General features: G+C 41.5%; 3 protein-coding genes across 8 annotated transcripts in view; 2 read left to right on the top strand and 1 right to left on the bottom strand.

The window, feature by feature from the left end:
* ric1 (RIC1 homolog, RAB6A GEF complex partner 1) overlaps positions 1 to 15,598 on the bottom strand; it is a 36,820-nt gene extending 21,222 nt beyond the window's left edge. The window contains exons 1-4 of one of the 3 annotated variants that reach the window (XM_061847679.1): positions 14,966 to 15,598; positions 9,492 to 9,599; positions 634 to 713; positions 331 to 438 (exon numbers count right to left, since the gene is read on the bottom strand). In XM_061847679.1, the coding sequence (XP_061703663.1) occupies positions 331 to 438; positions 634 to 713; positions 9,492 to 9,599; positions 14,966 to 15,106 (437 nt within the window). In that variant the 5' untranslated portion in view covers positions 15,107 to 15,598. The remainder of the gene's footprint in view (positions 1 to 330; positions 439 to 633; positions 714 to 9,491; positions 9,600 to 14,965) is intronic. The other 2 variants (XM_061847678.1, XM_061847680.1) reach the window with 2 other exon arrangements.
* Positions 15,599 to 15,966: 368 nt separating this feature from the next.
* Positions 15,967 to 21,463, top strand: exosc2 (exosome component 2). The gene is made up of 9 exons (XM_061847674.1): positions 15,967 to 16,243; positions 16,826 to 16,927; positions 17,342 to 17,387; positions 18,294 to 18,383; positions 18,502 to 18,567; positions 18,650 to 18,718; positions 18,787 to 18,963; positions 19,762 to 19,890; positions 21,099 to 21,463. Exons 1-9 carry the CDS (start codon positions 16,062 to 16,064, stop codon positions 21,177 to 21,179), a joined length of 942 nt encoding a protein of 313 aa, XP_061703658.1. The 5' UTR covers positions 15,967 to 16,061; the 3' UTR covers positions 21,180 to 21,463.
* Positions 21,464 to 23,719: 2,256 nt separating this feature from the next.
* The window catches only part of abl1 (c-abl oncogene 1, non-receptor tyrosine kinase), a 42,644-nt gene continuing 39,239 nt past the window's right edge, over positions 23,720 to 27,124 (top strand). For all 4 annotated transcript variants that reach the window (XR_009792366.1, XR_009792365.1, XM_061802121.1 and 1 more), the window contains exons 1-2: positions 23,720 to 24,263; positions 25,666 to 26,035. Coding sequence is in view for 2 of the 4 variants with exons in the window: in XM_061802121.1 (XP_061658105.1) it covers positions 25,909 to 26,035 (127 nt within the window). In the remaining 2 variants the exon portion in view is untranslated. The remainder of the gene's footprint in view (positions 24,264 to 25,665; positions 26,036 to 27,124) is intronic.

Genomic DNA, 27,124 nt, shown 5'->3' with positions numbered 1-27,124 from the left:
ATGCCTGGTGGCACCGCGGTGCCTCCTCCAGGTCAACCTTGGGCAGACATCCCATTCATGGGAGTAGACTCGCAATTGTGGATGCAAGTATGGCTAAGTCTGTGGTGTGCTGTGTTGGTCATCTCCAGTACGATATGATAAGAGTCCGCTGATTTGCTTTCATCATCATATGTATTTAAATTCTGTTAAAATCGGTATGTGTTTACCCTGCTTGAGGACACAAATATTGCACAACGTGTCTCAGACGGCATAACCAGCAGGCGCGACGTACACATCTGATGCCTCGATGAGGTGGTGAGTGACAAAAAAAAGACAAAGTCAACAGCCTACCTGGTGATGGGGGCCTCCAGATCCACAGGCTTCTTTATCTCCAGCGACAGAGCGGGGGCACATTGCTCCTCCTTGTAACCTGGGGTCACCTTCACACGAGGGCTGCCCCTGTGCGTACAAATCCCTGACGTGAGAATAAAAGCAAGAAATGGGCGCAATTTGTGCCCCGACGTGTTCACATCTGCTGGTATGCCGTGGAGGAATGTGAAAACCACATCCCCAAGAGGAAATGTAAAAGTATTTGAATTTTTTTTTTGGACCTGGCTTTCTTTCATATTAATATGTGCGAATGGAAGCACTCACTTTGGGTAGATTGGCTCGTAGAGGTATTTGTCGTCCCTGCCGCCCAGTACAGAGAACAAGAGAATGTAGCCTTTGGCAGTCTGGAAACAAAGAGAAACAAGTTCAGTCAGTGAAGATGCATCAGTACACTATGCTTTTTAATTAGTCAGGGGTGGAATGTGAAAGACAAAGGACCAAAAAAAAAAAAAAGACATGGGATAAGAAACTATAACCATAAAAAGGGATTAAAGCTGCAAGTAGCTATGAACAAGTGAAATCCTAAAAAGGACCATCAAACATTGACGGCATCCTCCGTTCATATTAGCCAGCACAGATAAAAAGAAAAAAAAAAAAAGCATTGCAATTTAGCGTCACACATGTCTAGGATCCATGCTCCAACTGGGGCTCTTTTGTGTACATTCCAAGTATAACAACATCGACGTGCATCGCCACGTTTTCTGCCAGTCGCAAACTAAACATGCCTGCTGTTTAGAAGACACTGAGCAGACCTACTTTTGAGTGATTTATCTTCAACAACATGTACGGTTTCATAAAAGCATGCGGTCCAGATCAGTTTTTAATCAGTATTTGGAGGTATTTCACATTCAAATTGCTCGATAACCAGCTTGATAACGTCGCCAGTGCCAAACAGATCGTGTAATGTGTTTAAGGGAGGACTCAAGTTCAGAGTTGCATACTGCTATGAATTCAGACTTTGCATATGTCATAACATCTTTTAAAATGGATCATTCGCAATATTACCAACATAACAGCCATATAATTGACAGAAAATGACATGTCACATGTTCAAACACAAAATTCAATGATAAGTTAAAATGAACCTGTTTTAAACTAATCCCAACAGACAGCAGTTATGCACCACCCAACAATGACCAACGTATTAACGTATTATTAAATAAAACTAATCAATCACCTGAGTCACCACAAAGAAAGAACAATCACACATCTCCATTTTAACTTGCTTGAAAAAATAACAGGCAGTAACTCAAAGCGACTGCAATTTTCTCTTACACAGAGATCTGATGTGGCATCTGTAAAACGATATTAATTAAAAAAAAAAAGTCCAGCTGGTATATGAGCAAATACAGTAATAACAGATCTAACTGTAAACCCCACTAGGGTTACAATAGCAGCGTAAGAATACGTTCTCATACGGCACATGAAGGCCCGCTTAGGCACGCCATACTTGTAAAAACTGTTTTTTTTTTGTTCATTTTTTTGCTTCACGCATAACTAATACAGTTTTATTACCGTGTTACGTGCGCAATGCAATGTCAGCCATCCCAATGTGCGCTGTCATAAATCGGTCATGGAGGTTAAAGACTGTCTCACAGACAGATTGAAAATACTTATCTTAAATAATATCTACATTGAAAAGTGACACCTTTCAACTTTATCGGACTGCGAGCTGGTTTAACGCGCTGCACGGCTGACGCCACGTAAGTAAGTGCTTCCCCCGCCTTCAATCACCCACAGTTTTGCTAATTAAACAGTTGTGTAATCTTGTCACTTTTTCTTGCTCATCGCATAAAAATTATGATGGTGGAAGCAATGGTGGGTCGGTGTGGTTGTGTGCCCCTAATATCAAACCGCCACTTACCTTTACTTTCCCTACCTACCTTTCAAACTTTTCAAACGTCTACCAAATGAACTGAACAACACCATACTGCTCAGTGGAAATGTGGTTCTTGAACCGAAAAGTATAATAACCTGTGGTGTATCTTTTTTTTCTCTACATGAGGATGTTTCGGTCAGTGGCCTGTGGTTTTCTATAGCAACTTTTATTCCCCCAGCATTTTCCAGCGCGGCGACAGTGCTACTGGTAGAGGTCCAAAACATTACCACAGTCGAGATAAAATCCAGGAGGAGAGGGAGTGAGTAAAGCCTGGAGCAATACAAAGCTGGATCTAGAGGAGCGCAGCCTTGGCCTGACATGTGCCCAAGATCTCAACCGAGGTCTGCAAAAACAATCAATCTACAAAGCAACGAGGGAGCTCTAACCCAAAAAAAACTGAACTTGTCTGTCTCACAGGCTCCAGTTTACCAGCACAGAAGCAGCAAAAACTAAACAGTTGAAATCACATACTGTAGGTCCTTTTGAAAAGAATCCCCTCTGGGCCAAGTTGAGGCTTGAAGAGTCGACTATGTAACCTGCGGGGTCTTTTTGTCAACCCATTACATCAACTTCAGCAAGCAGTTTTGTGGCTTTTCCGCCAATCGACAAAAAGTGGCCCTGTAAGCTTCCTGCCAGTCATAAAATATTACAAGCTCTCACTAACAGTGTGCCGGGGGCTGACATGCAAGCATCCAAGCGTCCAAAAAATAAGTTCCCCTATTTTATTGTCGGAAACATTGCTGTGGAATTGCTGAAACTAACTAAAAATCGTATGCTTCTTTCATGCATGTGAACTTCAATAAACAAGACGGGCTGCAAAAAAATATATATTCTTTTTTTTCCCTTTTTGTGACTGTTCATAGGTGTTTGAACAATAGAACCTCAAAAGTGCAAAGCCCCCAAGGTTATACGATTCAGAACACTACTGCCAACGGAAATTGCACATAGCGCTGTTTAGCGCAGCTTGAAATTACGTTACAGATGACGCAAAGTGTAGACCTCATACACTGCACGTGTGGTTTTGCCTTGTCTGTTTTTCAAGTCAGGAAGTCATGTTCAAAACAATAAAGCTTAGGAAACAAAATGTAATTTTTAACACCTTGGGCCTGCCTTACACTGAATGCCGCAGCTAAAGGCAACTCAATTATCAAAACACTGCTTGTGGTTCTACAACTAGTTTGCAAAAGCGGCCGAACGTTGGGCTCTGATTTTGCCTCAATTCGAAATTTGAATTGCAAGTGAACGGCATAGCAATGCTGCAGATAGAATTTATTATTTTTTAAATGCCATGTCGTGTCATATGAGCTTTTACAATAAAAATCACATTTTCTGTACATGAAGCGAGAGCCAGCCAACTATTGTATTGTCTTTTCTAATAATACTCCACTCGATCATTTACAATTGTGTATGTACTGGTGGCTACAAAGCAATGTGTGGTCTCTGTTGCCAAAATCCTTGAGAGCTTTCCACAATAAAAATGATATACATACTGTGGGCGGCATGATGCAGAGACTAAGACTACACGCTGGAACTGGAGAATCGCCGTCTGGGCACAAGTCGTTAAGTCCCTGGGCAAGACGCTTAACCCACACTGTTATGCAAGTCAGAACGGTGTTATATCTGTTAATATTAACAGTATTGCTCTACTTATTTGCGTGATTGCAAAAGAAATTTAAAATGTGTTTTATGATGACCACAGTTTGACCCTTGAAAGGATTATTTTCATTGTTTCCCATGGGAAACAATCCAAAACACGCATGCACTTAACTAATGCTGTGAGTCTAGGGGGTGTGGATTCGGACATTCTGTAAATGTGCAGTCTGTAATTTGCAAGTGGGGACCACCACCGAGAACAAAACTTCTGCCGAGACCTTTTCCACAAACTGGCTGGACTTCAAAAGCGTGTCCAATACACGAGGTGAGCAATTTAACTGCACAACCAAAATTGGGAGAGGAGACAACTCAGGAAATCAAAAGGGAACTTCTGTTGTGCATCCCATAACATAGGGATGTCTACGTGTTGCTGTCACCCTTCCACTTCCTGAACGTCGACCTGCGGCAATTTCAGTCCCTGGTACACCGATTGGCTATTTATTGTATTGTCTTGACTCTCACCGCTTCGTAAATGGGTGCCGGAGATGTTAAATTTCTAGAGCTTTTCCACCGTACTTTTGAGCACTATCTATCCACGTTTATTTGTTGTGAATGATATCATTCCACTCTTCAGTGCCACTGATACGTTCGTGTGCGCCTTGGAAAATGGACAAAACTCTCTCTCCCACTGTACGCACAGTCACAACAGATCCATTTATTTACCAAAATAAGGTACCAATTAATTTGATGTGAATCTGCACACGTTATGGTGCCAAAAAATAAAAAATGAAAAAATCAGATTTCAGTACCCATCCCTACGCTTATCTCAATACACCTCAACTGTTTTGCTCAAGGGTATTTTGTGTTTTCTATAACAATAGGCATGAGAAGAATGGGCAGGAAATTGACGGTGCTTCTACATACAGTAATGTACCGTATTTTCCGCATTGTAAGGCGCACGTTCAAAGAATGGCCTGTTTTAAAACTTTTTCATAAATAAGGCACACTGCATTATAAGGCGCATAGAACAGACGCTAAAGTAGCGCCTGAGGTTACGTTATGCATCCTTTAGATGGAGCTCCACTGAAGAATCAATATTGATCCATATATAAGGCGCACCATCGGCATTTGAGAAAATGAAAAGCTTTTAGGTGCGCCTTATAGTGCAGAAAATACGGCAGTACTTTTCATGCATTCTCCTACATTCCCACATGTAGATGTACTGAAACAGGAAATGCTCACTATTGTCTGCCCGGGTGCCATCAAGTACACGCATGGGAGTCTGGGAGCACTTCGATAACGATGTAAATAATGTGGAGGAAGCCAAGACGCAACTTGGGTTCCACTGTGAGTACAGAAGTGCAATACTAAAAATGTGACGCCTTGACCTATTTAAGGTACGCTTTACAGCAACGGCAATTAACAAGGTCACATAAAGTATGAAATGCAAACACAAGAAAATGGAGACCGTGTTGCCACTCCACTAGTTGGAGCTTGTAAGCACAATGACTGCCAAATGGTTAAGTCAGAAGAAAAGCGACGACACAGGAGTCTTCTTCTGCATTTTTCAACAAGCCCTGGAGGTTGACGGGCACAACATTCAAAGTCATGGTCTCCAGTTACTGTATTGGAAGGCTTCCCAAGGGGTGACCACTTACTCACTCGCACAAGAAGACAAACAGAAGTCTGGCCCGGTCGGTGCCATGTGGATGTTTAACAACACTAGCGTGCAAGGAGAGCAGATGTTTGCTTCCAACTCCAAGATGTCAAGTAGCACACAGCTGTCGGGTACCCCAAGATGGAGCAAGCTAATAAAACAGCACAAACAATAATAAAAACGGGATCGTGTGTTTACTGTTAACCTGGGATGCAGTAAATGTGCTCAAATTGTGTTCATGTTTTCCATTTTATTGTGTAACGCGCTTATGTGATTTATATTCCATTTTAAGTGACAGTGGATGGAATGTAAGTTATAAAATGCATGTTATTATATATCTGTTTGTCATGGAATTATTGTGGGATGCTGTTCAGTGAACCCACCATTCACAGTCACCAAACTCCCGCACGAGAGGCCATGCCATAATCAAAAAATGTTTTTTTTTTCATAGTAAACATTATTGGATTTAAATGAAATACAAGACAAATGGCATTATCACAATTCCCCAAATGCACCGGTAAATACCAGTACGACGACGACTGTCCGAAAAAAAAAAAAAAAAATGGTATTGGTGCTAGGGTCGGGGCCTAGGATGTGTCACTTGAAATGTACATGGACTAAAACTGTGAGAGAAGGAAAATCTGATAAAGGCATTAAATTGGAATTGGGCACTTGGACCTGCAGAGTAAATCTTGGCTCAGCGGCCTGCGAGGACTCTCCAAGCTGGACAGTGAATGAATGCTAATCATCCATGGAGCCCGATAGGCTGAAGACTATAATGACGGTCATTAGTGGAATTAGACACAAAGAAGACACAGAGGGAGAAGAGCTTGAGTTACGTGCCCGCAAACATGGAGTGGGCGCGAGGGGGGTCCATAAACGGCGCAGCAATTGAAGTGCCTGACTATAAAACACCAAGCCACAAAAAAAAAAAAAAAAATCGTGATTCAAAGAAGCTGGGAACCATTTTGAGATTGTTGAAATCCAAAACAGAGGGCCAGTGACTTTTTCCGTAAGTCAAAGGCCGACAGTAAATGCAGGTTGAAAGCCAACCAGCAATGAAAGTTTAGCTTGTGTCTCGGATGCACGAGTTTGTTGTTGTCTCGCTTGTATAATTGTATAGAAAAATTGCAAATGGCGAGTGGCATAAAATGAATCCTCCAAAGCTAAACAGCATCATCAAAATAGATACCTTTACAGACATACTGTGCACCCTGCTACATAACATTAGTGACCCTGAAAGTGTTATAAAACAAGGACAACCTGTATCTGGTTTTAAAGCAAGCTGCCATTGCAGTTTCCGCAGTACATCCGAATCATATTCCATATGGGCCAATTTCGATATTATGGACTACTTTGTGTGTGGGAATGCAGCAGTCTTGTCGGCTTAGAGAACCGTGGGTGAACAATGCCTGTATGACTGCCTAACAAAAAAAGGAACATTTGGCTCCAAAAAATAGGATGTGCAGCCAAAAAAATAAAACTACTTAACATGATTTCTAGTACTGCGTTATTTCTTGAAACTCTGCCATGTACAGTAAATAAATTCACCTTTACCAATGTGTTGGTCGCTTCCATGCATATTAATAAATATAGTTTAAAATATATGAATTAATAAAAGGGTCTCTATAGAAGATTAGATTAGTTTTAAGGTCTACACAGGGTGTGAACCACCAGACAACATCTGGGAAACAGCTGGTTGGAAATGTAAGGACTAAAACTCACTTTTTATGTTCACTTTTTTTTTAATCAAACAGTAGTCGTAGTTAGCTTCCTCGGATATAAAATAATCACCATTTTTGCTATCGTACTGTCACATTATCTGCCTGAGAATCCTCCAGTTTTGGTTCAGGGCCCGTTGTGTGAGCTCACAGTGTCCTCAGTGACCTGTGAGTACCAAAATAAAAAAAAAAAATGGCATTCCATCTTGGAGGCCGGGCAAATGTTTGGGCAATTTGCGAAGGAATTGCCTCAAGGCGTTCCCCGATACACCGCACTCACAATAATGGCCGGTCGAGCGCGCATTCCCTGGTATTTTTAAACTCCAGCCGCCGCTGCTCCGTTGTTTTTGGCCGGGGCTGAGCTGGAAATGGGCCTGACCTTTTTCTTCAGACACATTCACATTTATGTGTTTCAGCCCGCAAGTATACAAGAAAAAGGGCCGGCAGGGTCAACAGACATACACAGGGCCGGACGCTTTGGATAAGACGGCATGATTAATTGTTTAATTGCTGTTCACATTTTTTTTTTGTCGAGGGGGCAAATACGAACTACTTTGGTGAACATAATCTTGGACTTGCAATGCATAGAATCCTGGGTTTACAACATAAATCTCTTCCTATGGCTAAATCATGAGTAAAGTTATAATTGCAGTAAATACAATTGACTTCCCCTTACTACTCACAGTCGGGCATGGTCATTTTTTTGCACGAATAATTGAAAATCCCAAATAATTAACGCCTCTTTAACCTCATCCCACACCCACACCCACACCCACACCACACACACACACACACACACACACACACAAAATGCATGAATAAGTGTGAAAATACCATCAATAAACGATTCTGTGAAAAACGGGGGTAGGTTGCACCCCCAAAATGTAAATATATGTAAAAATAATCTGCAAAGAGGTTAATCCTCAAATGCCAAACTATGAATATGCAAGCGTAAGTAATCTGTATTTGAATAAACCGTTTCAACTTGAATATTTAAAATACATTTTTTTCTGACAAAAAAAAAATTATAATTACACCTGTATTTGGAGCACGCAGTGTTCTTACACTGTGAACGAGTCTTAAGATCAAAATAAATTGTGTTGGAACTTGGTGCAGTAATAAATTCAGGCCCCACTGTAACTAGATCTCGTACATAGGAGCAGTACAAGATGTCCTCATTAGCCAGTCAATCATCAAAACTACAAAAAATATATACATAATAACAAAACACAACCGGCATTCAAATATACAAGAAATGCCGCGCCTGTATTGCAGCATCTTTTAACAACCGACACAATGTTTTGGTTGGAAAAAAAAAATAAATCCACGGCCTTTGCTAAAGAGAAAGCTAAAATGCAAATAACCCTGACAGCATTTCACAACACGGTGCACATTTAGGCCGTTTGAACGGATCCGACAATGCATGAAGAGGGCTGAATGAGAAACTGAACCGCAGAAGAAAAATATTTGTACAAGGCATGCTTCATTTGTGGGTGGCTAAAACAAGAGAAGAGATGCGGATTAAAAAAATTAAGGACACAATGATACCACTTTTCTCGAACCAAGTACGAGCACACTGGAGCGCTCGCCGTCGCGCAGGGCAGGGCACGCATGAACAAACAACCATTCGCATTCACATTCACACCTACGGGCAATTTAGACTCATCAAATAACCTAGCATTGACGTTTTTCAGATGTGGGAGGAAACCGGAGTGCCTACTGGGCATGGGGAGAACATGCAAACTCCGTTCCACGTTTCCGGGATTCTAACCCTGTCTCTCAGAACTGTGAGACGGTCTAGTCAGCAATCTCCACCGTACCACCTCACGAGTAAAATAATATACAGTTGAACCTCGGAGTTGGAACATAATTTGTACTTGCGAAGTGTGCACAGCGGAATTTGTTCAACCTCAGTCGCGACACAAAATCTAATTTACTATAAAATATTACCACAAAATGTCACCAGAAAACTGAAATTGAAAAGTGAACCGTGGATTTTGCAATCTGCTCTACCCCTACTCGAAACCCTGAGATAGTCGCACAAGAAAATCTTTAAAAGAAAACTGACAATCGGAAGAGTTGAAAAATGCTGAACTAAACTAGCTTTTGTAGTTCGTTGCTGAAATTAATCACCAGCGCCTCCGCAGGTTGCAGAAGTGCACTACACTTTGATATGATTCACCAGCAATCAGTTTCACAAAATCAAGACCAAAACTGCCGATTGGACGTAGACCGCAGGAGAAGTCAAAAGGATGCCGCGATATTCACTTACCGCTACAGCTATCATGGAGTCGTCCGGTTTCCATTCGGCCTTCTGGTAGAATCCAAACTGTGCCACCGCTTTGGCAGACTCAATGTAGCTGGCGATCAAAACACTGGGCTGCAAGTGAGGACACGGGGAAAAAAAAAAAAAGTGTTAAAAAATAGCGTGTAGACGACTTGAGGGAAATAAAAATATTTCCAACCTCTTATAAACGTTCAACTATATTAACGTTCACACAGCAAACATTTAATGTTTATTAGGAATCATTTACACCTCTTAATTCGGTCTTGGCTGAATAACGGGGGAATGGGGGAATTTGACGGTTAACGGCGACTTGTTGTTGCGGGGTGTTTATACTTCAAATTTGTGTTTGTGCTGACAGAGTTGTAATCTATGGAGGCCGCTGGGAGGACGCGTTACGCACCTGCGCCGATGTTATCCACTCCGGCCACGTGAAACACTGAGCATACTCGTACGGAGATGACTGCACACAGTCTCAGCAATTTTATGTACTGTAATTTCCGGCCTGCAAGACACGACTTCTTTCACACGCTTTCAACCCTGCGGTTTATGCAGGTAATTTGTGCATTTTTTCTAATGCCCGCAAGGGGGCACTCGAGCGGAAAAGGTAAGAATGAGACCGGTGGAATGTATGTGCCGAGGAAGTGACTTTTACCCGCCCTGTTAGCCCTGCGCTAGCGTTAGCGCTGTGCTAGCGTGTTGCTGGGGTGTTACTGGCGTGTCTCAATTTTTTTTACCAGTAAGTTTTATTTTAGCCTGCCATGTTAGCGTGGCGCTAGCATTAGCACCAGCTTTAGCGCTGCACCGGGGTTAAACTCTTTCTGTGTACCGTCTTTGTAAATATCTTATGTTTGAATGTGGGTTTAAACGTGGGGACTTGCGGCTTTTACACAGCTGCGGCGTATGAATGTAACCAAACTGTATTTCCTTTGCAAATGTAATCGGTGAGGCTTATAACCAGGTGCACTCTGTAGGCCGGGAATTACGATATTTGCTCTCTCATGTGGAAGTTCTTTCTCTGTCATTCATTCATTGAAAAACATTATTTGATTGTATGGCAAAACAATCAGTCATTTTTTTTCCTATTAAGTTGAAGGTTAGGACATTTTTTTAGCAACTTTCGTAGTTCAAGGTGTACCCCAGCTAACGTGCACTGCTTACAGTAACAACATGGCTGCGGACAGTCAACATATATGTTTTGGTTCGTCAACATGTATAAGACTGTACAATTTGGTTTCAAAGGACAGCGCACACTGCTTCTACAAGGGTAGGAAAAAAAATAATGTAACAGACTGGAAGCGGAAAAGGCTTCAACTTGGTTTCACTGTAGTGTCACAGCTGCAAAATTAATACCTGCACACACGAGACTGATTAGCATGTTATTTTGCATTGTGGCAATAACATTATCTTACTCCCCCCGCAGCTAAAAAATACCGTGCTGTGAGATACGAGTGACTCGAATTACGAGTTCACAAGATGTGACCCGTCATTCAACCCATTTCATGCTTTGCCTTGCAAAAAAAAAAACCCTGGGATGCGAGACAGTGTTTGGAAAGTTCATTTTATCTGCAAACTAGTTCGGTTCACGGTTCCAAAAATAAATTGGCTCATGGTTGTTTTTTTACAGTCTACACGAGTAGTCAACCGCAATTACCTGCAATTTCAAAGATATGAGGAAAAACTTGTCGCTTGAATGATTTTATTGATGAGGAATTAAAACAAAGACTGGCCTTTTCTCCTTTATGTCCCCCCAACCCAAAACAAAACAGAACACAGTATGACACAACAGCGAAACGACATGGACTGCATTCCACACAGCTGTGATTGACTATAACAAAATCCATCCATCCATTTTCTGAGCCGCTCATCCTCACTAGGGTCACGGGAGTGCTGGAGCACCATCCCCTCTAGTGACCAAGGTGGGGCACAGCAGATGGAGCACAACTGTGGGGTCTTGTGCGAACAGTGCTGCAGTAAAGCAACACTACGTCGTTGCTTCCCTTGCGCATCATTACGGACGCGTCTAAGATACTGCGCAACGAGGATTAGTAATAATGTTGGATGAACTGACTGTAAGCAGCGCTTGTGCTGGCTGGGCTTCAGGACTAAGGAGATTTAAAACAGAAGAGACACTGCAGAAAGCTGCTCACTATAGATCAGTACTGGAAAACAAAAGCAAATTAAAGGAAGTGACGACAACAGAATGAGCTAATGAAATGTAAGTGGAAGAGCTGGCAAAATGACTAATTCCCATCCATAAGGGTAACGTAATTTCCAGCACCTGATTATAAGCCTCACCCAGTACATTTGGAAACCAAATACGAAAAATTTGGTACATACAATAAGCCGCACCTGTGTAAAAGCCGCAAGTGCCTACACTGAAACACAAAGAAAGACGGTACACAGAAAGAATTTTCAGAGTTTTAATATCTTAGCTTAGCTTAACATAGCAAAAACAAGCGAGCACCAACTGGGGTGGTTTAAAAAAAAAAAAAAAAAAAAAAAAACAGCCGCGGCAGCTACACAGTAAAAACATGCTAGCACAACACTAACAGGGCCGGTTAAAAAAAAAAAAAAAACATACCTAAATCACTGTGACATGCCAATAACACAGCAGCAACATGCTAGTGCGGCGTTAACGCTAGTGCGGCGCTAACAGTCCCGGTTTAAAAAAAACAAAGAAAAAAAAAATCACTGCGATACAACAGCAACACGCTAACACAGCGCTAACGCTAGCGTAGCACTAACAGGGCCGGTTTTAAAAAAAAAAAAAAAAAAAAACATACCGGTAAAAATCACTTCCTCGGCACATCTATTTCACCATTCTTACTCTTACTTTTCCCGCTCGAGTGCCCCCTTGGGGCGGTTAGAAAAAAATGCACAAATTAACCGCATCACCGCAGAAGCCGCAGGGGTTGAAAGCGCGTGAAAAAAGTCGCGGCTTATAGGCCGGAAATTACGGTAAATGTTTTAAGTGCGGTTCAGTTGTTAAACATAAGTGAACATTTAAGTTTATAACTTAAATATAACCAGACTGCATTGAAGATTTATTGCACTGAAGAGTAAAAAATATATATAATTTTTAAAAAATGGTGAAAATTGATAATGAAAACCAAATGCAACATTATGCAAAGATTTCACATTGACAGTGCGCTTCATATAGGAAGACGTATCATAGGACTGAAAGGTGGACTTTGACAGTGTTCGTTGATCTCGTTTTAGTTTGACATACCGCACACTATGGATTGGGCAATTTGGCAGATAGGGAAGAATTTGTCCAAAAAAAGGGGCTTCAGACTGTTCATTGCCATTGCCACCTGAGGTTTATTGTAAAACTAAATTTAAAAACAACAAATCATACAATGCAAGCAGGAGAACTACAGTCCCACGGTAAAAACATCAGACAGAATCGCGTTTGTTTAGAACCCAAACCTGATGAGATCCCAGCGGGAAGGAGTCGCTGAGCACATAGGATCGAACAGATGTGCGAGCCGCATCTGTCCTTTGTACTCGACGCCTCGCCGATACAGGCGAGGAAATAACGAGGGGAAGCAAAACATGCTCACGTCCTGCGCCGCGCTCGGGAAATAAACAATGATCGTGATCCATTGTTGAAGGTAAAGAACGAGCTCACCAGAGTAAACAAAGCACTCAGCGGGGCAATCCTATAACGTTTTGTTTTTTTTTTAATCCCCCGGAGCTTTGCTCGTCATCATTTGTAAATCGTCCCTAATATTTGCAGGAGTTATGTCTATGTTCCGTGTTAGTGACAATTGTTTATACTTCTAATAAACTTTAAGCTAGATTCACATTGCAGAACCAAGTGACCAATTTCCTTTCAATGTCTACATGTTTGTGATTTTTCTTCTTTTGTAGATTTTGATGTACCACATTTTCTCGAGTATAATGCGCACACACAAAGTTCACCTAAAAACATAAAATAAAATTTTTAAAAAAAGAAAAAAAAAAATCAGGAAAACCCTTCAACCAATGTACAATGTGCACCACCAATTTGCTGCTACCCATATGTTCAAAATATTGGGAATTGTCGGTATTTATATTTTCTTAGGTTTGTACTTGTATTGTTTTTCAAAAAAAATGTCTGTACAACAATCATTAATAATAATAATCATCATTGTGCACGTGCTGATGTAGCCATAGCTTTCCTATGGCGTCAGGCTATCAAAACAACGTGAGCTCAAACTACGTAGAAACGAGGGTAACGGGCAAATTTACAAAAATAAAACTGACCATTTTAATTGTTTGCGTGCTCCCGTTTTTTTATTTAAATGTGCCCAAGATGCTTGTATTATGCCATTTGAGCTCAGTTTTTTTTTTATACCCACCTGAAGCCACTGAGGCGAGCTATCGTTGTTTCGGACTGCGGCGCAACTTCCGGGTTGGCGGCGTCATGGGCAGCTCCACAACTAGCCGTTGTAGTCGACATTTTATTCGTCTTGGTTTAAGTTAAAACGAACTCACGGGCAGTCGTTTCTGATCTTTGGTGAAGTAGCAACAAACATGCTAGGCTAACGATCGTAAAACGCAAGCTCCCGAGGAGGTCATAGAGTTCAGGTTGGGGGCGAAACATAACGGTGATAAATATAACTGTGTAACATGAGACTTTGAATATCATATTGAAATGTATACCTTTTTTATTTAACCACTCTATGTACCTGTATACAACTATACAATGTGATTGTATTTTTTATTTTTCATCCATACCTAAATATAATCTGCTCTATCAACTTTTTGAAAATATTTTGGGAAAAATGTTCGCATTATTTTCAAGAAATTACGGTACATTTTAAGTGTTGACATACCCCATATAACTGTGTTTAAATTTACACAAGATATTAACCAACCAAACTGTACATGAGTATCTCAAACCATCCTTCCATAATAATATGAATGGAAATGCCATTAATTTGTTCCAACCTTGCTAAAAAAAAAAAAAAACTTTTTAATGCTTTTAATAATAGCACTTAACATTTTGCTTGATAAAAATTATAAATGACAATTAAATTGAATCAATACAATTTGAGTGTTTAGCTAATTTTTTCCCTTCTATGGCGTGCACACCTTGCCGACCAGCGGGACAGTAAAATACATAAACAGAAAGGCTTTTCACAAGTGACTCGATAAGACGCTGAAACAATGGTCATTTTTGCACAAAGGACCACAAAAATATGTAAGAACCTTAGGGAGGGTTAGACATGGACTGAAAACATTCATCAGGTGGGCAATAATGATTGACTAAGACCCGAGTTTTAGTCAAATCAAGGTCACTTTTATACTGTTTATCTTGTAAATACACAATGTGTTTTTATGGGTAAATACCTTTACTTACCAAAACAAATAACATTAGTGGCGATGCAAACATGCCGAATTATTTTTGGTTGAGTTTGCAGCGATCCAATTTATGAATGATGCCAGTGTGGCGTGCACGGTACGACTCTTACCCGACTGAACCAGATGCTGAGCTGCGTCTCGGAAAGCAAGGCGAAGTAAAAGCGCTGCGAGCTGGGCTGGATGTGGAAGGGCTCCTCGGCGCTCCTCAGCGGGCACAGGAGCCTCCGTGGCCAGCCGGTGAGGAAATACATAACGGCCAACTGGCTCCGGCTCGAATGGCCCCGTTTTTTCCCTCCCCACGACTAGTCCACCGCAAATGTCCACTTTTTTAATCCAATTTCCACATCTTGGACCGCCGAGTGGGAAAACAAACAAAATCTATTCGAAATTTGTCTTGTTTTTTGTCGCTGTCGTGGGTTCATGAGTGTCCACAAGAACAATCCGGAGAGCCGACCGCGGCTAGCTCAAGCTAGCGGAGCTTTTTCCAACTTGACGCTAACGAACTCCCCCCCCCCCCCCCGGAGGCCGAAGACGACAGCGACCGAGCCGGGCGACGGGAGAGCCGAGACCCCGAGGATACCTTACAGGTGTACGCTGGGACGGTTAACGTCAGCCCCCGCCGTTGTCTCAGTGGCCACGAAGCGGGTTCCGGAGGTGTTTACTGACGGTTCGGCACTCGGGTCTCACTCCTCGGTGCCTCCTCGCCGACGCCATCTTTTACTCGACGCTGATTGGCTCCGGCGACGAAGTTGGCCTGGTGTTGACATGTGACGTCACGCGTCCTCCCCGCGTTGAATCGGGTGGTCGACACTGACACCTAGCGGTTATTATTATTATTTCTGCAGGACCACGTGCTCGCGATTGAGACGTGGTGCCCTGATTTACGGGTTGAATAAGTTCCGTGACCACTCTCGTAACTCAGAAAACTATAGCCGTATTTTAAAGAAATAGCACTGAATTTTATTGCATTTATAATTTGTAAAAATACACAACAATGGCATGAATTTAAAAGCGTTTTTGTCACTGTCTTGTCTTTCAGGTGTGCCTGCCTTGACCACTTGGGAGCAGCACAAAACAGACGTCATGATATGCAAATTGTTTGCGGGTCATAGGGTCCGTTCTGGACAACAGCCCAAAAAAATGTAATAATTGATATTGAAAAGTTGAAGTTCTTAACTATTACGGCAGGTGGCGACCTCTGTGAAAATGTCATGTCTGCAACTGTTAGCAGGAAAATGTCAAAGAAGAAGAACAGCAAAAAGCAGCATGGCGGCTGACATGAGATTACCAGCCATTAGAAAACTAGAATCTCCTTCTCTTTCCACTGGAGACAGAAGAGATTTGGTCGTGCCCGGCGATGTGATCACGTCTGACTCGGGTTTCATGAGGTAGGTAGGTGTTAAAGTTCGATGTTAAGGCTGCTATCTGCGCCGTGTTAATAAATGGCTGCCAAGCATCATGCAGCCCTGCTTGAAGCTTTCCGTCGAATTGCTATTAAAAGTCAATTTCTCGCCGGTACATGGGCACATAATTCCCCCAGTTGCTCGAAACATTGGTTGTAATTTACGTTTTCTGTGATGGCTTAATCACTGTGATAAAGCCATCTTTAGTTTTTGCGGTTTTACAACCACTAAGGAACAAATATTTGAACATAAATGGTGTAGGAAGACATGCAGACAGATACTAAACGATGTTCAGGCATAAATTACTTATCTACTACGAAATGACTAATATAACAGGAACTTACCGAGTAGTAGTAGTTTGTTTTTTTCGTCTCTGTGAGTATACAGTACTCTATTTACTATGTTATGTGCCCTACAATTGGCTAGCCACAAGTCTAGAGTCAGTCCAACTCAACTGCATGAGGATAACTGATATAGAAAACAAACAGATGGACAGACACTCATAGCGGTGAAATCAGAACATCATTAAATATTGCCACACCACATCTTTTTTTTTTTTGTCCGCAGGGGTCATGGTACTTATGTGGATGAGGAGAAACTGACTGCTTCCGTGGCTGGAGAAGTGCAGCGAGTGGACAAACTCATTTGCGTGAGACCTCTCAAGACTAGGTAAGCATGCGACACAAACACTGATTTTACTACAAGTGATTCTAAAAGTCTGGTACTGGTGCACATACATGGGTTCCCTCTTTGTACATGAAATAGTTACTGCCTAAGTACAGTTCAGTGGTATTTAACTTTTTAGGAGCATACATTCACTTGTAATCTTTAAAAACTGTTGTTAAACTCGGTTAGATACAATTGTATTTTAAACTTATGCGCAATACATTTGAATTGAATTATGACAGCTTTTTTTCACTATCTGAAATTGAAGTGTTAAGGTTCAAACGGTACATAATGCCACAGTGGTTTGTATGAATATCGAATATAGTTTGTAGGAATAGAACGTCTCCCTCGTTTTGGTAGTTCGGGGGCTAAAATGATAAAACAACTGTGTTCTTAAGGATTTTTATTGGATTGCAGGTTCAACGGGGAGGTTGGCGATGTCGTCGTTGGCAGAATCACAGAGGTAACATTTCTTAAGGCCACTTGGTAAGCCAAAAAAGGGTAAATACAAGGGAAAGACATACAGTATAACACCGTGACTACCAAGAAACCTTGCATATTACCTAGGACACGATTTCCATGACGTTAACTTTTCCTAAAATACACTATGACGCACTATCATCATAACATACAAAAAGCTAAGCATTTTTTGTCATAAAAACATTAAATTTGAAGTCAATCAGTTTAGATATATTTTTGGAAATAAGGACTCGCAATGGGAAAATACATGCTAAATGCATTGTTCATTTGTTGTCTCTGCGACGTCCTATTTCAGACGGAAAATGTAAAGTCGTTTCCTCGGATTTGAAAATCAAATCAATTTGCAAAGTTCTGTATCATGAAATTCATCAAAAACTTCACGGAAAATGTGTTTTCTTGCATATCCACTGAAGTTTGGGAAAATATTTACATTGCTTTTTCGCAAAAAAACATCTGCCTAGAACGGCGAAGCAGAGAGTGAACAGTGAACAACAACAACAACTGTAAACAAAACTTTGTTCAAGTGAATTAAGCTCATCAGAAAATAAGAAAAACCTTTACGAACAAACTTTAACAGTGTCAAAGTCAATCTTTCTAACTTACCTGTGAGATGTTTTCTCACATCCACGAAACATCAGGAAAAGCTAAATAAATGCTATAAAAAGCCAAATTGTTTAGGCTTGGAACACATTATTTCTTTTTCCATTGATTGTAATGGGAAATATCGATTTGGTTTTCGAACAAATCGCTTCTCGAACCGCCTTCTGGAACGGATTGTGGTCAAGAGCCGAGGTTGTACTCTATAAAGAAATATTTACCCCTTACAGGTCCCAAATAATGGTCCACTATTCTCCTATGTAAGTTATTCGTGTTTTATGTTTTTGTATAGGTGCAACAAAAACGATGGAAGGTGGAGACAAACTCCCGACTGGACTCCGTCCTTTTGTTATCTTCTGTCAACCTGCCTGGAGGAGAGCTGGTAAAATAAACGACTGCTCCACAAAGGCTGCTTGACTTAGAGAGCTGGATTTGAAAATGAGTTCTTTGCTATCGACGTTTCGTTCTTCTTGACTTTAAATTTGACTGTTTTCTTCCAGAGGAGAAGATCGGCAGAAGACGAGCTCACCATGAGAGAATATCTACTCGAGGGAGACCTCATCAGTGTATTCTTTTTCTTTATTTCCCAACATTTTATGCATGTTTTTACGTCTCACCTATAATGTTTTCTTCTGTGTTTTTTTTTAGGCAGAGGTGCAGTCTGTCTTCTCCGACGGGGCCTTGTCACTTCACACTCGTAGCTTAAAGTATGGGAAAGTAAGTTCAGCGGCAACACTGGGTTTAGTTCGCCGCGAACGCGGTCCTGATTACGTCTCCGATCGCAGCTCGGCCAGGGGGTGCTCGTCCAGCTCTCGCCGTCTCTCATCAAAAGACAAAAAACGCATTTCCACAACCTGCCGTGCGGCGCCTCCATCATCCTTGGCAACAACGGCTTTGTGTGGCTTTATCCCACACCGGGACAGCAGGAAGAGGAGGCCGGGGGCTTCTACACCAGCCTCGAGGTGAGCCGTCTGTCTTAGGTTTGAAATGGTTAATCAATATATTTTAATCATCGTAAACACTATTTCCTGTAATGTGTTAGGTTAGCGTTCCGGTCATTTGAGAGTGATTCAATTTTGACGACTCCATTTAGTGATTACAAGGAAAGCAGGAGCAAATGTGACGCAGTCCCTTTTTATCGCATATATTAAGAATGAGGTTATTTTTCCATAACATGCCCTTTATCTTAACATAAAAGAATATTGGAAACTTGTACTCACCATAATCTTTTCCCTGCAAAATGCTGAATGTGTTACATGCGGTATCTGACCACAATTTGAAAGATCATGAGACCACCAAGAGGCCATTGGTGGAACAGCAGGTGGGCAACAAAGGGACTGGAACAGTTCAATCTAAAAACACAAATGAAGAGTCGTAGGAATATTTTTATTTCACTGTGTAATTTTGTTTTCAAACGGTTTTCATTATCAATGAATGTTTGTTTTATTATTATTGTTATTGTTGTATATTTGAGTTTTATTTACATAACTTTAGTCGTGTTGTATCAAAGGTTGAGCAAAATTAAATGATAAATACTACAAAAAAATATAATGTTATTATTGAAAGAAAACCACGTGCACATTTGAACAATTTTCATCACATTAACATTTGACCTGGTACATCTTTTTTTTTTTTTTTTTTTTTTTTTTAAATGAAATTGTGGCCCTTGATTGTAAAGGTTGTCCCAGGCTTTAATAAAAACCTTGTGAATGTGCCTGTTTTTATTGTTCCCTTCATGTTTTTGTTTGTCTCGCTTACAGCCTGTCGGCCTGTCGGATCGCGAGGTGATTTCCCGGTTAAGGAACTGCCTGCTGGCTCTGGCGGCGCACAAGGTTCTCCTGTTCGACACCAGCGTTCTCTACTGCTATGAATCTTCACTGCAACACCAGGTAGAAAGTGAGAGTGGCACAAAAGTGTGATTTAAGAAGTGCAAGTTCATCGAGAGACAAAAATCATCTTCACTAGTGCACGGTCTGTATGTAGCGCATGGACAAGTCATATCGCCCCCCCCCCCCCAACCACCACCACCACAAACATGATTTTCCCAAGGAGTCAAGTACGTGCAACTTGTCAGAAGATAGCGCTAATTAATCTGTGCATCCAAAGAAACTCATTGCAGCTCTGCTTACATTTTGGCTATCATCGTGGGGGTTGTCGATGGCAGTAGATTAGTGCCGCCAGGATTTGAATTTGAAATATAAAGTGATCACATTTTCAATAGTGGCTACAATTCGCTGTCTGTAATTCAACCGGCTACAATTCGCTGTCTAAAATTCACCGTCTGCCACCAGGCAGAACAGCCAGCCAATCGCAGTTACGCTTTCTTAGTCACGTGACATCGCATACTAAGAAAGCGTAACTGGATTGGCTGGGTTTTCGGTTCGGACCTGAAGTAACCCTGCCCGTGGCACAGATGGTGAATTTTAGACGGCGAATTGTAGCCGGTTGAATTTCAGACAGTGAATTGTAGCCAGTTGAACTGTTAACATTGAAAAGTTACACTGAACTAAAACCACTGAAAATGTGATCACTTTACTTTTCAAATTAAAATCCCGGTGGTACTTATCTACTTCCATACTTGTCGATGTGGCTTCGTTGTCGTGATGTTATTTAGCCCCACTGTTACATCACAACATGGCGGAAGTGCAGAAAAACTCGCTCACGGACTCATTTTTAAGTTTCCTGCAAACAAAGAAACGCTTTTAAAAACATTTAGCCACGGTGGATGCAGCATAGGCCAGCAAAGCATTCTTTCTGCGCTAGCTAGTGCTGGCTAGCTCGCAGGCTCAGGCAGGTCCCAGACAGTCTTTGTTTCACAACACCGTGAGAAGTTCCCCCTTCGGCTATAATACGAGAGCCTGCTAGGGGTGTGTATATTTTAACCACACAGATAAAAATAAGATAAATGTAACGCTTCTGAATCATGGATCCGCTGTATTTCTATCCAAACATTTACATTTCGATTAATGTCCGCTTTAATTAGTGGATGAATACATTTTTCCCTATTGATTCTAAAATGATAGGCTATAAAAAGCTAAAAATTGTTGATACAAAAAAAAAATGACATGTCACGTGTCTGTGTGTGTGGTCTGTGCAGGTTAAAGACATTCTGAAACCAGAAGTGATGGAGGAGATTGTGATGCTGACACAACAGAAGCTTATTGAACAGGAAGGTTAAATCGGGAGTCGTTCACAGCCGCCGTTGAGTCACATGCTGACCAAATCAACTTTGCAAACATTTCCCGTTTTTGTATGTTCTCTGCTGTTGGAACTCCAACAAGTAAAAACTCTTCTAATTGTGCCTTTGGAAGAAAAAAAAAAAAAAAAAAACAGTATGTTTGGATGCAATAAAATGTCCTGTGACCTTTTTTTTTTTTTTTTTTTTTACTGTGGTGTGACTCATTGTCAATGACTGCTCCGGTTATGTTTGTGTACTGTTAATAAAACTGTACATACACTTGCTGCAGTGTGACATATTTATTGTACGCTGTGGAATTCTGCACATCTAACTCCCCTTTGAGGGTCATATTAAAATCATGAAACAGAACAATATTTTATATTAATGGGTATAGTAACGCAATGTACTGTTATTTTCTTGTGCCACATTAAAATGTATCTATTACTGAACAGTACTTTTTGCCATATCTGGTAATTACTATTAAAAAAAATGAGGAAATCGATTCTCACACTGTTCATTATTTACTAAATGGACCCTCCTTTTTTCCTTGCCGCTGACCTTTCATTCATTCTTCCTCTCACCTTGGTTCCCTTTCATACAGTTGAAGGTAGTTTATTAAAGCTTGTGAAGAATAATGTAACATTTCTATTAACAAAAATAATTTTCATTATTGTGTGGAATTTAACAAAATAGAATAATTTTAGAGATCCTGACCAATCTGAAACAGGAATGGTTTAATCTGATTTGACTTCAGACAGAAAAAAAATATATAAAAAAAAAGATATTTTTGCACAGTGGATGTCAACCTCTGGCTTCAACTGTATATCCTCCCGTTCATCCTTCTTTATCCTTTCTTCTGGCCTCATTTATCCTCAATTTCTTCCCTTCCCTCTATCTTTGCATTCTTTCCCCCTTGCCTTCCTACTTTCATTTATTATGCACTTTTCTGCTACTGAACATCCCTTTCATTTCATTTTCCCTTCCATCCCTCCTTTCCTGCCTTCTTTCCTTCCTTTCAAACTATACCACTACAAGTCTTTATTCCTACTCATTTCTTCCATCTTTCCTTCCTTGCTTTCCTTTTCATCCATCCATCTTTCCTTTAGTTCATACTTCCCTTTCTGACCTTTTGAGCATCACACCTTTTTCCATCATCTTTTCCTTCTTTTTCATCCCTCTTCCGTCCTTTTTTATTTCTTCCATCTTCATCCTACCTACCTCCCTTCCATGCTCGCACCCCTTTCCTTCCATTTAGTCAGCCTCCTTTTTCATTCATTTCACACTTCATTCTTTCCATCCTTTTCTTTTAGTTCAGACTTCTGCCCTTTCATCTTTCTTTCCTACCTTTCTCACCATCTTCTCTCCCTTCACTCTCTTTCCTTCCCACTTTTCATCCTTTCCCTTTATAGACCCCTTTCCTACCTTCATTACTCCCTTACTTATACTCTTTTTTTCTTCCTTCAACTTTCTTCCATCCTTCCTTTGTTGCATTTTTAAACTTATTTAACACCAGCCTTGCTTTAATTCAATACACCCCTCTATCATTCTTCCATCCTTTCTTCCTTTAATTTCATACTTTTCTTCAGTCTTTCCAGTCTACCATCCATCCATCAATCCCTTTTCTTAGCCCCTCATCCTCACAAGGGCCGCGGGGAGTGCTGGAGCCTATCCCAGCTGTCAATGGGCAGGAGGCGGGGAACACCCTGAACTGGTCGCCAGCCAATTGCAGGGCACATAGAGACAAACAGCCACACTCACAAGCACACCGAGGGGCAATTTAGAGTGTCCAATTAATATTGCATGTTTTTGGGATGTGGGAGGAAACCGGGGTGCCTGGAGAAAACCCACGCAGGCACGGGGAGAACATGCAAACTCCACACAGGCAGGGCCGGGATCGAACACGCGTCCTCAGAACTGTGAGGCCAACGCTTTACCAGCTGAGCCACCGTTCCACCTGATCTGGTGGTATGGCGCTGATTTGCACATCACTTTAGAAAAACATACAGTAATAGTATAACTCAGTGGCATGTGCAGTAAAGAATTGTATGCATCATCATTTCATGCTTCAACGCCCATTGACATTTTGGCGCCTAGGGGGAGAACATGCAAACTCCACACAGGTAGGGCCGGGATCGAACCCGCATCCTCAGAACTGTGAGGCCAACGCTTTCCAGTTGCATCACTGTGCCGCCCCCCATTTTCTACCGTCATTCTTTATTACTTTGATACTCCTTTTCACTGCATTCCTCCCACCCTTTATTTTCTGAATCATCAAAACGTTTTTTTTTTAAAATCACATTTTTATTTTTGCATTTCTTGTTAATTACAAAGTGTGAGTACATTTGCCACCTCCGCGGACTTCAGTGAAAAAATAAAGACACTTTAACGTTCGTAACTTCAAAATGTTGTCGTGGACATCGGGAACTCCCCCCGCCCCAACAAACAAATAAACAAAAAACAAAACTTTATAATCTTTCTGTTGCACCGGCTTGAAGAATTTACGAGCCCACGCACGCAAGTGACGTCACACACGGTCCCACCCACATATTTGTGTCAACCACCTTGCGTATGGAAGTATGGCGGCCCCAGCAGCCACCCGACGACGAGTACTCGGCAGAAAGTTCGCCGCAGCTCCCCGTAGGCTCACATGAGAGGCGATGAGTAGGCGTGCGCGACACGGCGGCTCGGCGACAGCAAAGCGGCCACCGGCGGTCTCCACGCGGGCACGACAGACGCCGTCGGCGGCGTCCGGCTGACGGAGGGGTCGCCTGGATATCGATTTCGCTCTCCCAAGTGGAGTCCGACGGGGATGGGGGTCGGGGCGGGGAGTCGCGGAAGTTTACCACTTAGTTCCCGGTGGCTGGAATGAAGCAAAAGTGTTGAATTTGGAGGTGTTTTTTTTTTTTTTTTTGAGAAAAGTGCTTTGGGTGAGGAGGAGGCGACGCTTCGCCGCCGACCAACTGTTGACTGCTCCGTGCGCCTTCAAAGCGGACCAGAGGCTAACGCTAGCTAGCCTCTATGGCTATCTGCACTTTTAGCTTATGTTGCTCGGCTAAACTACTGGATATAAGTTCACAACAGCACGTAAGTTGCCTTACACCGTCGTATTTGCCTCACCACACGTGTTTTTCATACGAATTTTCCACTCTTTGACTCGACTAGCAGCGATAACATGCTAGTCGGCAACTTTCAAAGTTAGGATAACAACAGTGCTATGCTAGGTTTTATGTTTTACTAGTTGGCCATAAGTAAGTATACACTTTTTTTTTTCTTTCCCCCAAATCAACTTATTTTAAACCAATTTATTTGAAGTGAGAAGAAGAATGAAAGGAAGTGATAATGAACTGTTGGAAGGAAAAAAGGTCAGGCTAAACTTGGTTGTGGAAGAAAGGAGGAAAAGATGACAAGAAGCTAGGATGGATTGTATGAATGAAAGGAAGGGATGATGGAAGGCTAGTATGAAAGTAAGCTAAAATTAATGACAAAAGGAAGGATGGATAGTATGGAAGGGAGTATGGAGGGGATGTCATGATGCAGGTAAGGAAGGATGGGATGAAGTGAGTGGAAAGGAGGATTACAAGTAGTTGTTAGGGAAAATAAATTAAAAGGCAAAATGGGGGGAATGAGTGATAGGAAGGATGATATAAAAGTTGGAAAAGGCAAAGAGAAGGGACAAGGTAGAGTGGAAGGATAGTATGAAAGGGTGGAAAGAATGAATGAAGTTGTAGGGAGAAAGGATGGTGTGAAATTGAAGGGAAAAAGGAAAATGATGGAAGTAATGAACAACAAGGTGAATGCTGGACAGGTGGGAGTGAGGGAAGATGGTTATAGGAGGCAGTATTGAAGGGGGAATGAAGAAAAAGGCGATTATAGGAAGGTGGAGAGCTGTTATGAATGAAAGGAAGGTATTATGATAAAATGGGCAGGAGGGAAGGAGATATGAAAGGAATGAAGGAAAAATGGAGGGATGGATATATGAGAAGACTCAAGGAAAGAAGGATGTAAGGAAGAACCACAGGAGGTAGGAAAGGGGTTGGAAAAGGCAAATGCCGGTAGAGTAGAAGGGGAGAAGGATTGTATGAAGGGAAGGAACAAAGAAAAAAGGTTGTGTTGAAAGGATAGAAACACCCTTCTTTCTATCCTTTCAATACAGGGAGGTAAGCTGGAAGCAAGGAAAAATAGGATGGCAGGAAGCTCGGATAGATGTGATGAATGAAAGGAAGAGGAGAGGGCACGTCCCCAGGAAGGCAAAAAAAGAAAGATGGAAGGAAGAATGAAAGCAAAATGCAAAGAAGGGAGAAAGTGATGACTGATGACGATACTCTTGCACTGTGATTTGCACACTGTAGCACCTTCCGATTGTTCTTAATATGCATTTTATGTGCATATTTGAAACAACAACACAAACGAGGACAAAAGCCCTTAGTATAGAAAAAAGATTGTTGGTGTGCTTGATGACGCTTGAATAAAAAATGTCCTCCCGTAGATTCCTCAAGCACCCCAAACCCATTAATGTGCGATAAAAAGAGGCACCCTGGAGTAGCTCGGACCCGCAGAACAAATCTGCGTCACACCAGGAGAGGACACCCCGACCCAGGGCGAAGGACTCCTCCCGTCTCCTCTGCTGCTCAGGTCCTCGCCCCTCCTCCTCCTCCCTGTCCTCTGGCCAGTTGTCGGACGACCGAGTCCGGCCCGGAGAATCCCGGCTACGGCCTGGCACCCTGCCCTTATGGGGCAGCAGCCGGGGAAATTTGCCGGGGACCAGAGGAGACCCAGTCTGCCAGCCTTCATCAAGGGTGTGAAGAGGGAGTCCACACGCCATGGGACGCAGCCCTGCAATGTCTTCGCTGTGCACGGTACAATATCTTAATGAAATATCTTTTCTGATAGCTGCTGATGATTTGCTAGAACTTCTAAAATAGAACACGGTCCGGTTACTACCAGGATTGCAAAAGACTGGAAAATGTCCAGGTCATGTCTGAAGTTAATCTAATTTTGGAAGACAAGTTTCTTCTTATAGTATTGCAGTTTTGAAAATTTTTTACAAATATTAATCTTTTTTAAATATGTCCTTTCATCTCAAATTTAAATTAGAACAGTTTTTTCACATAAATGACTTTATTCTCGTAAATTGCAATTCAAATAGTGAAAGTTTTTTTTTTATACGCTGTTCTTTTAATATCACAACTTTAGTTTTGAAGGTTTAGACCTTTTTTTCCTAAAATGTGCATTGGGCTTTTTCACAATACAGCTTTAAATTTGCAAATACGTGATTTTTTTTTTTTTTTTTTTACTTCTTGAAAATATGCACCTTTTTTTTTTAAATTTATGATGAAGTTTCCAGTAAATTTCCATGGAAGGATACTCTGTGGAATTTTGGAAATATTTCAAATTGGAACATTTTCCATGGGGGTTTAAGGGAATTAACTGAGAATTGGGGGTAATTTAATGTAATGGTATCATATTCAAGACATCTTTTCTAAATGATGATGTGTGAGCATCAGGTTGTGAGTCATGGTATACAGCAGGGGTGTCAAACAAAATTTTGTCGAGGGCCACATTGTAGTTACAGTTTCCCTCAGGAGGGCCATTATGACTGTGAAACCCTTAAAATATTTCATCACCTCATCATATATACATCAAGTTATGAACCTTTTGTTCTCAGAAATCAAGTGTAATGAGATTTTTCAACTATTTTTCCTGTTTGGTAATGCAAAAATGCTTGTAATATCTCAGTATCATTTACAGAGTATGACAATTTCAAATTTTGGTGCAGAACCATGGAAGTTCACAAGCTAGATTTGCCTTTGTGGGCCACATAAAATCTTGTGGCGGCCCGGATATGGGCCCCGTCCTCGAGTTTGACACCTGTTTTCTACAGCAACTCCTTGTAAGAGTGCCACTTTTGTAGTTATGTTCAAAGTGCGAAGTGTTCTCTGTACTTC

The sequence above is a fragment of the Syngnathoides biaculeatus genome, chromosome 17, assembly GCF_019802595.1.
Source record: "Syngnathoides biaculeatus isolate LvHL_M chromosome 17, ASM1980259v1, whole genome shotgun sequence".
NCBI classification, from domain to species: domain Eukaryota; kingdom Metazoa; phylum Chordata; class Actinopteri; order Syngnathiformes; family Syngnathidae; genus Syngnathoides; species Syngnathoides biaculeatus.
The sequence above is the reverse complement of the archived record's forward strand: the minus strand, read 5'-3'. Positions and strand labels throughout refer to the sequence as shown.

Excerpts from the sequence above, each read along its gene's own strand:
- exosc2 (XM_061847674.1), top strand. The coding sequence starts at position 16,062 with ATGTCATGTCTGCAACTGTTAGCAGGAAAATGTCAAAGAAGAAGAACA. Across the intron at positions 16,928-17,341 it reads GTGAGACCTCTCAAGACTAG|GTTCAACGGGGAGGTTGGCG; the intron begins GTAAGCATGCGA and ends ATTGGATTGCAG. Across the intron at positions 17,388-18,293 it reads TCGTTGGCAGAATCACAGAG|GTGCAACAAAAACGATGGAA; the intron begins GTAACATTTCTT and ends GTTTTTGTATAG.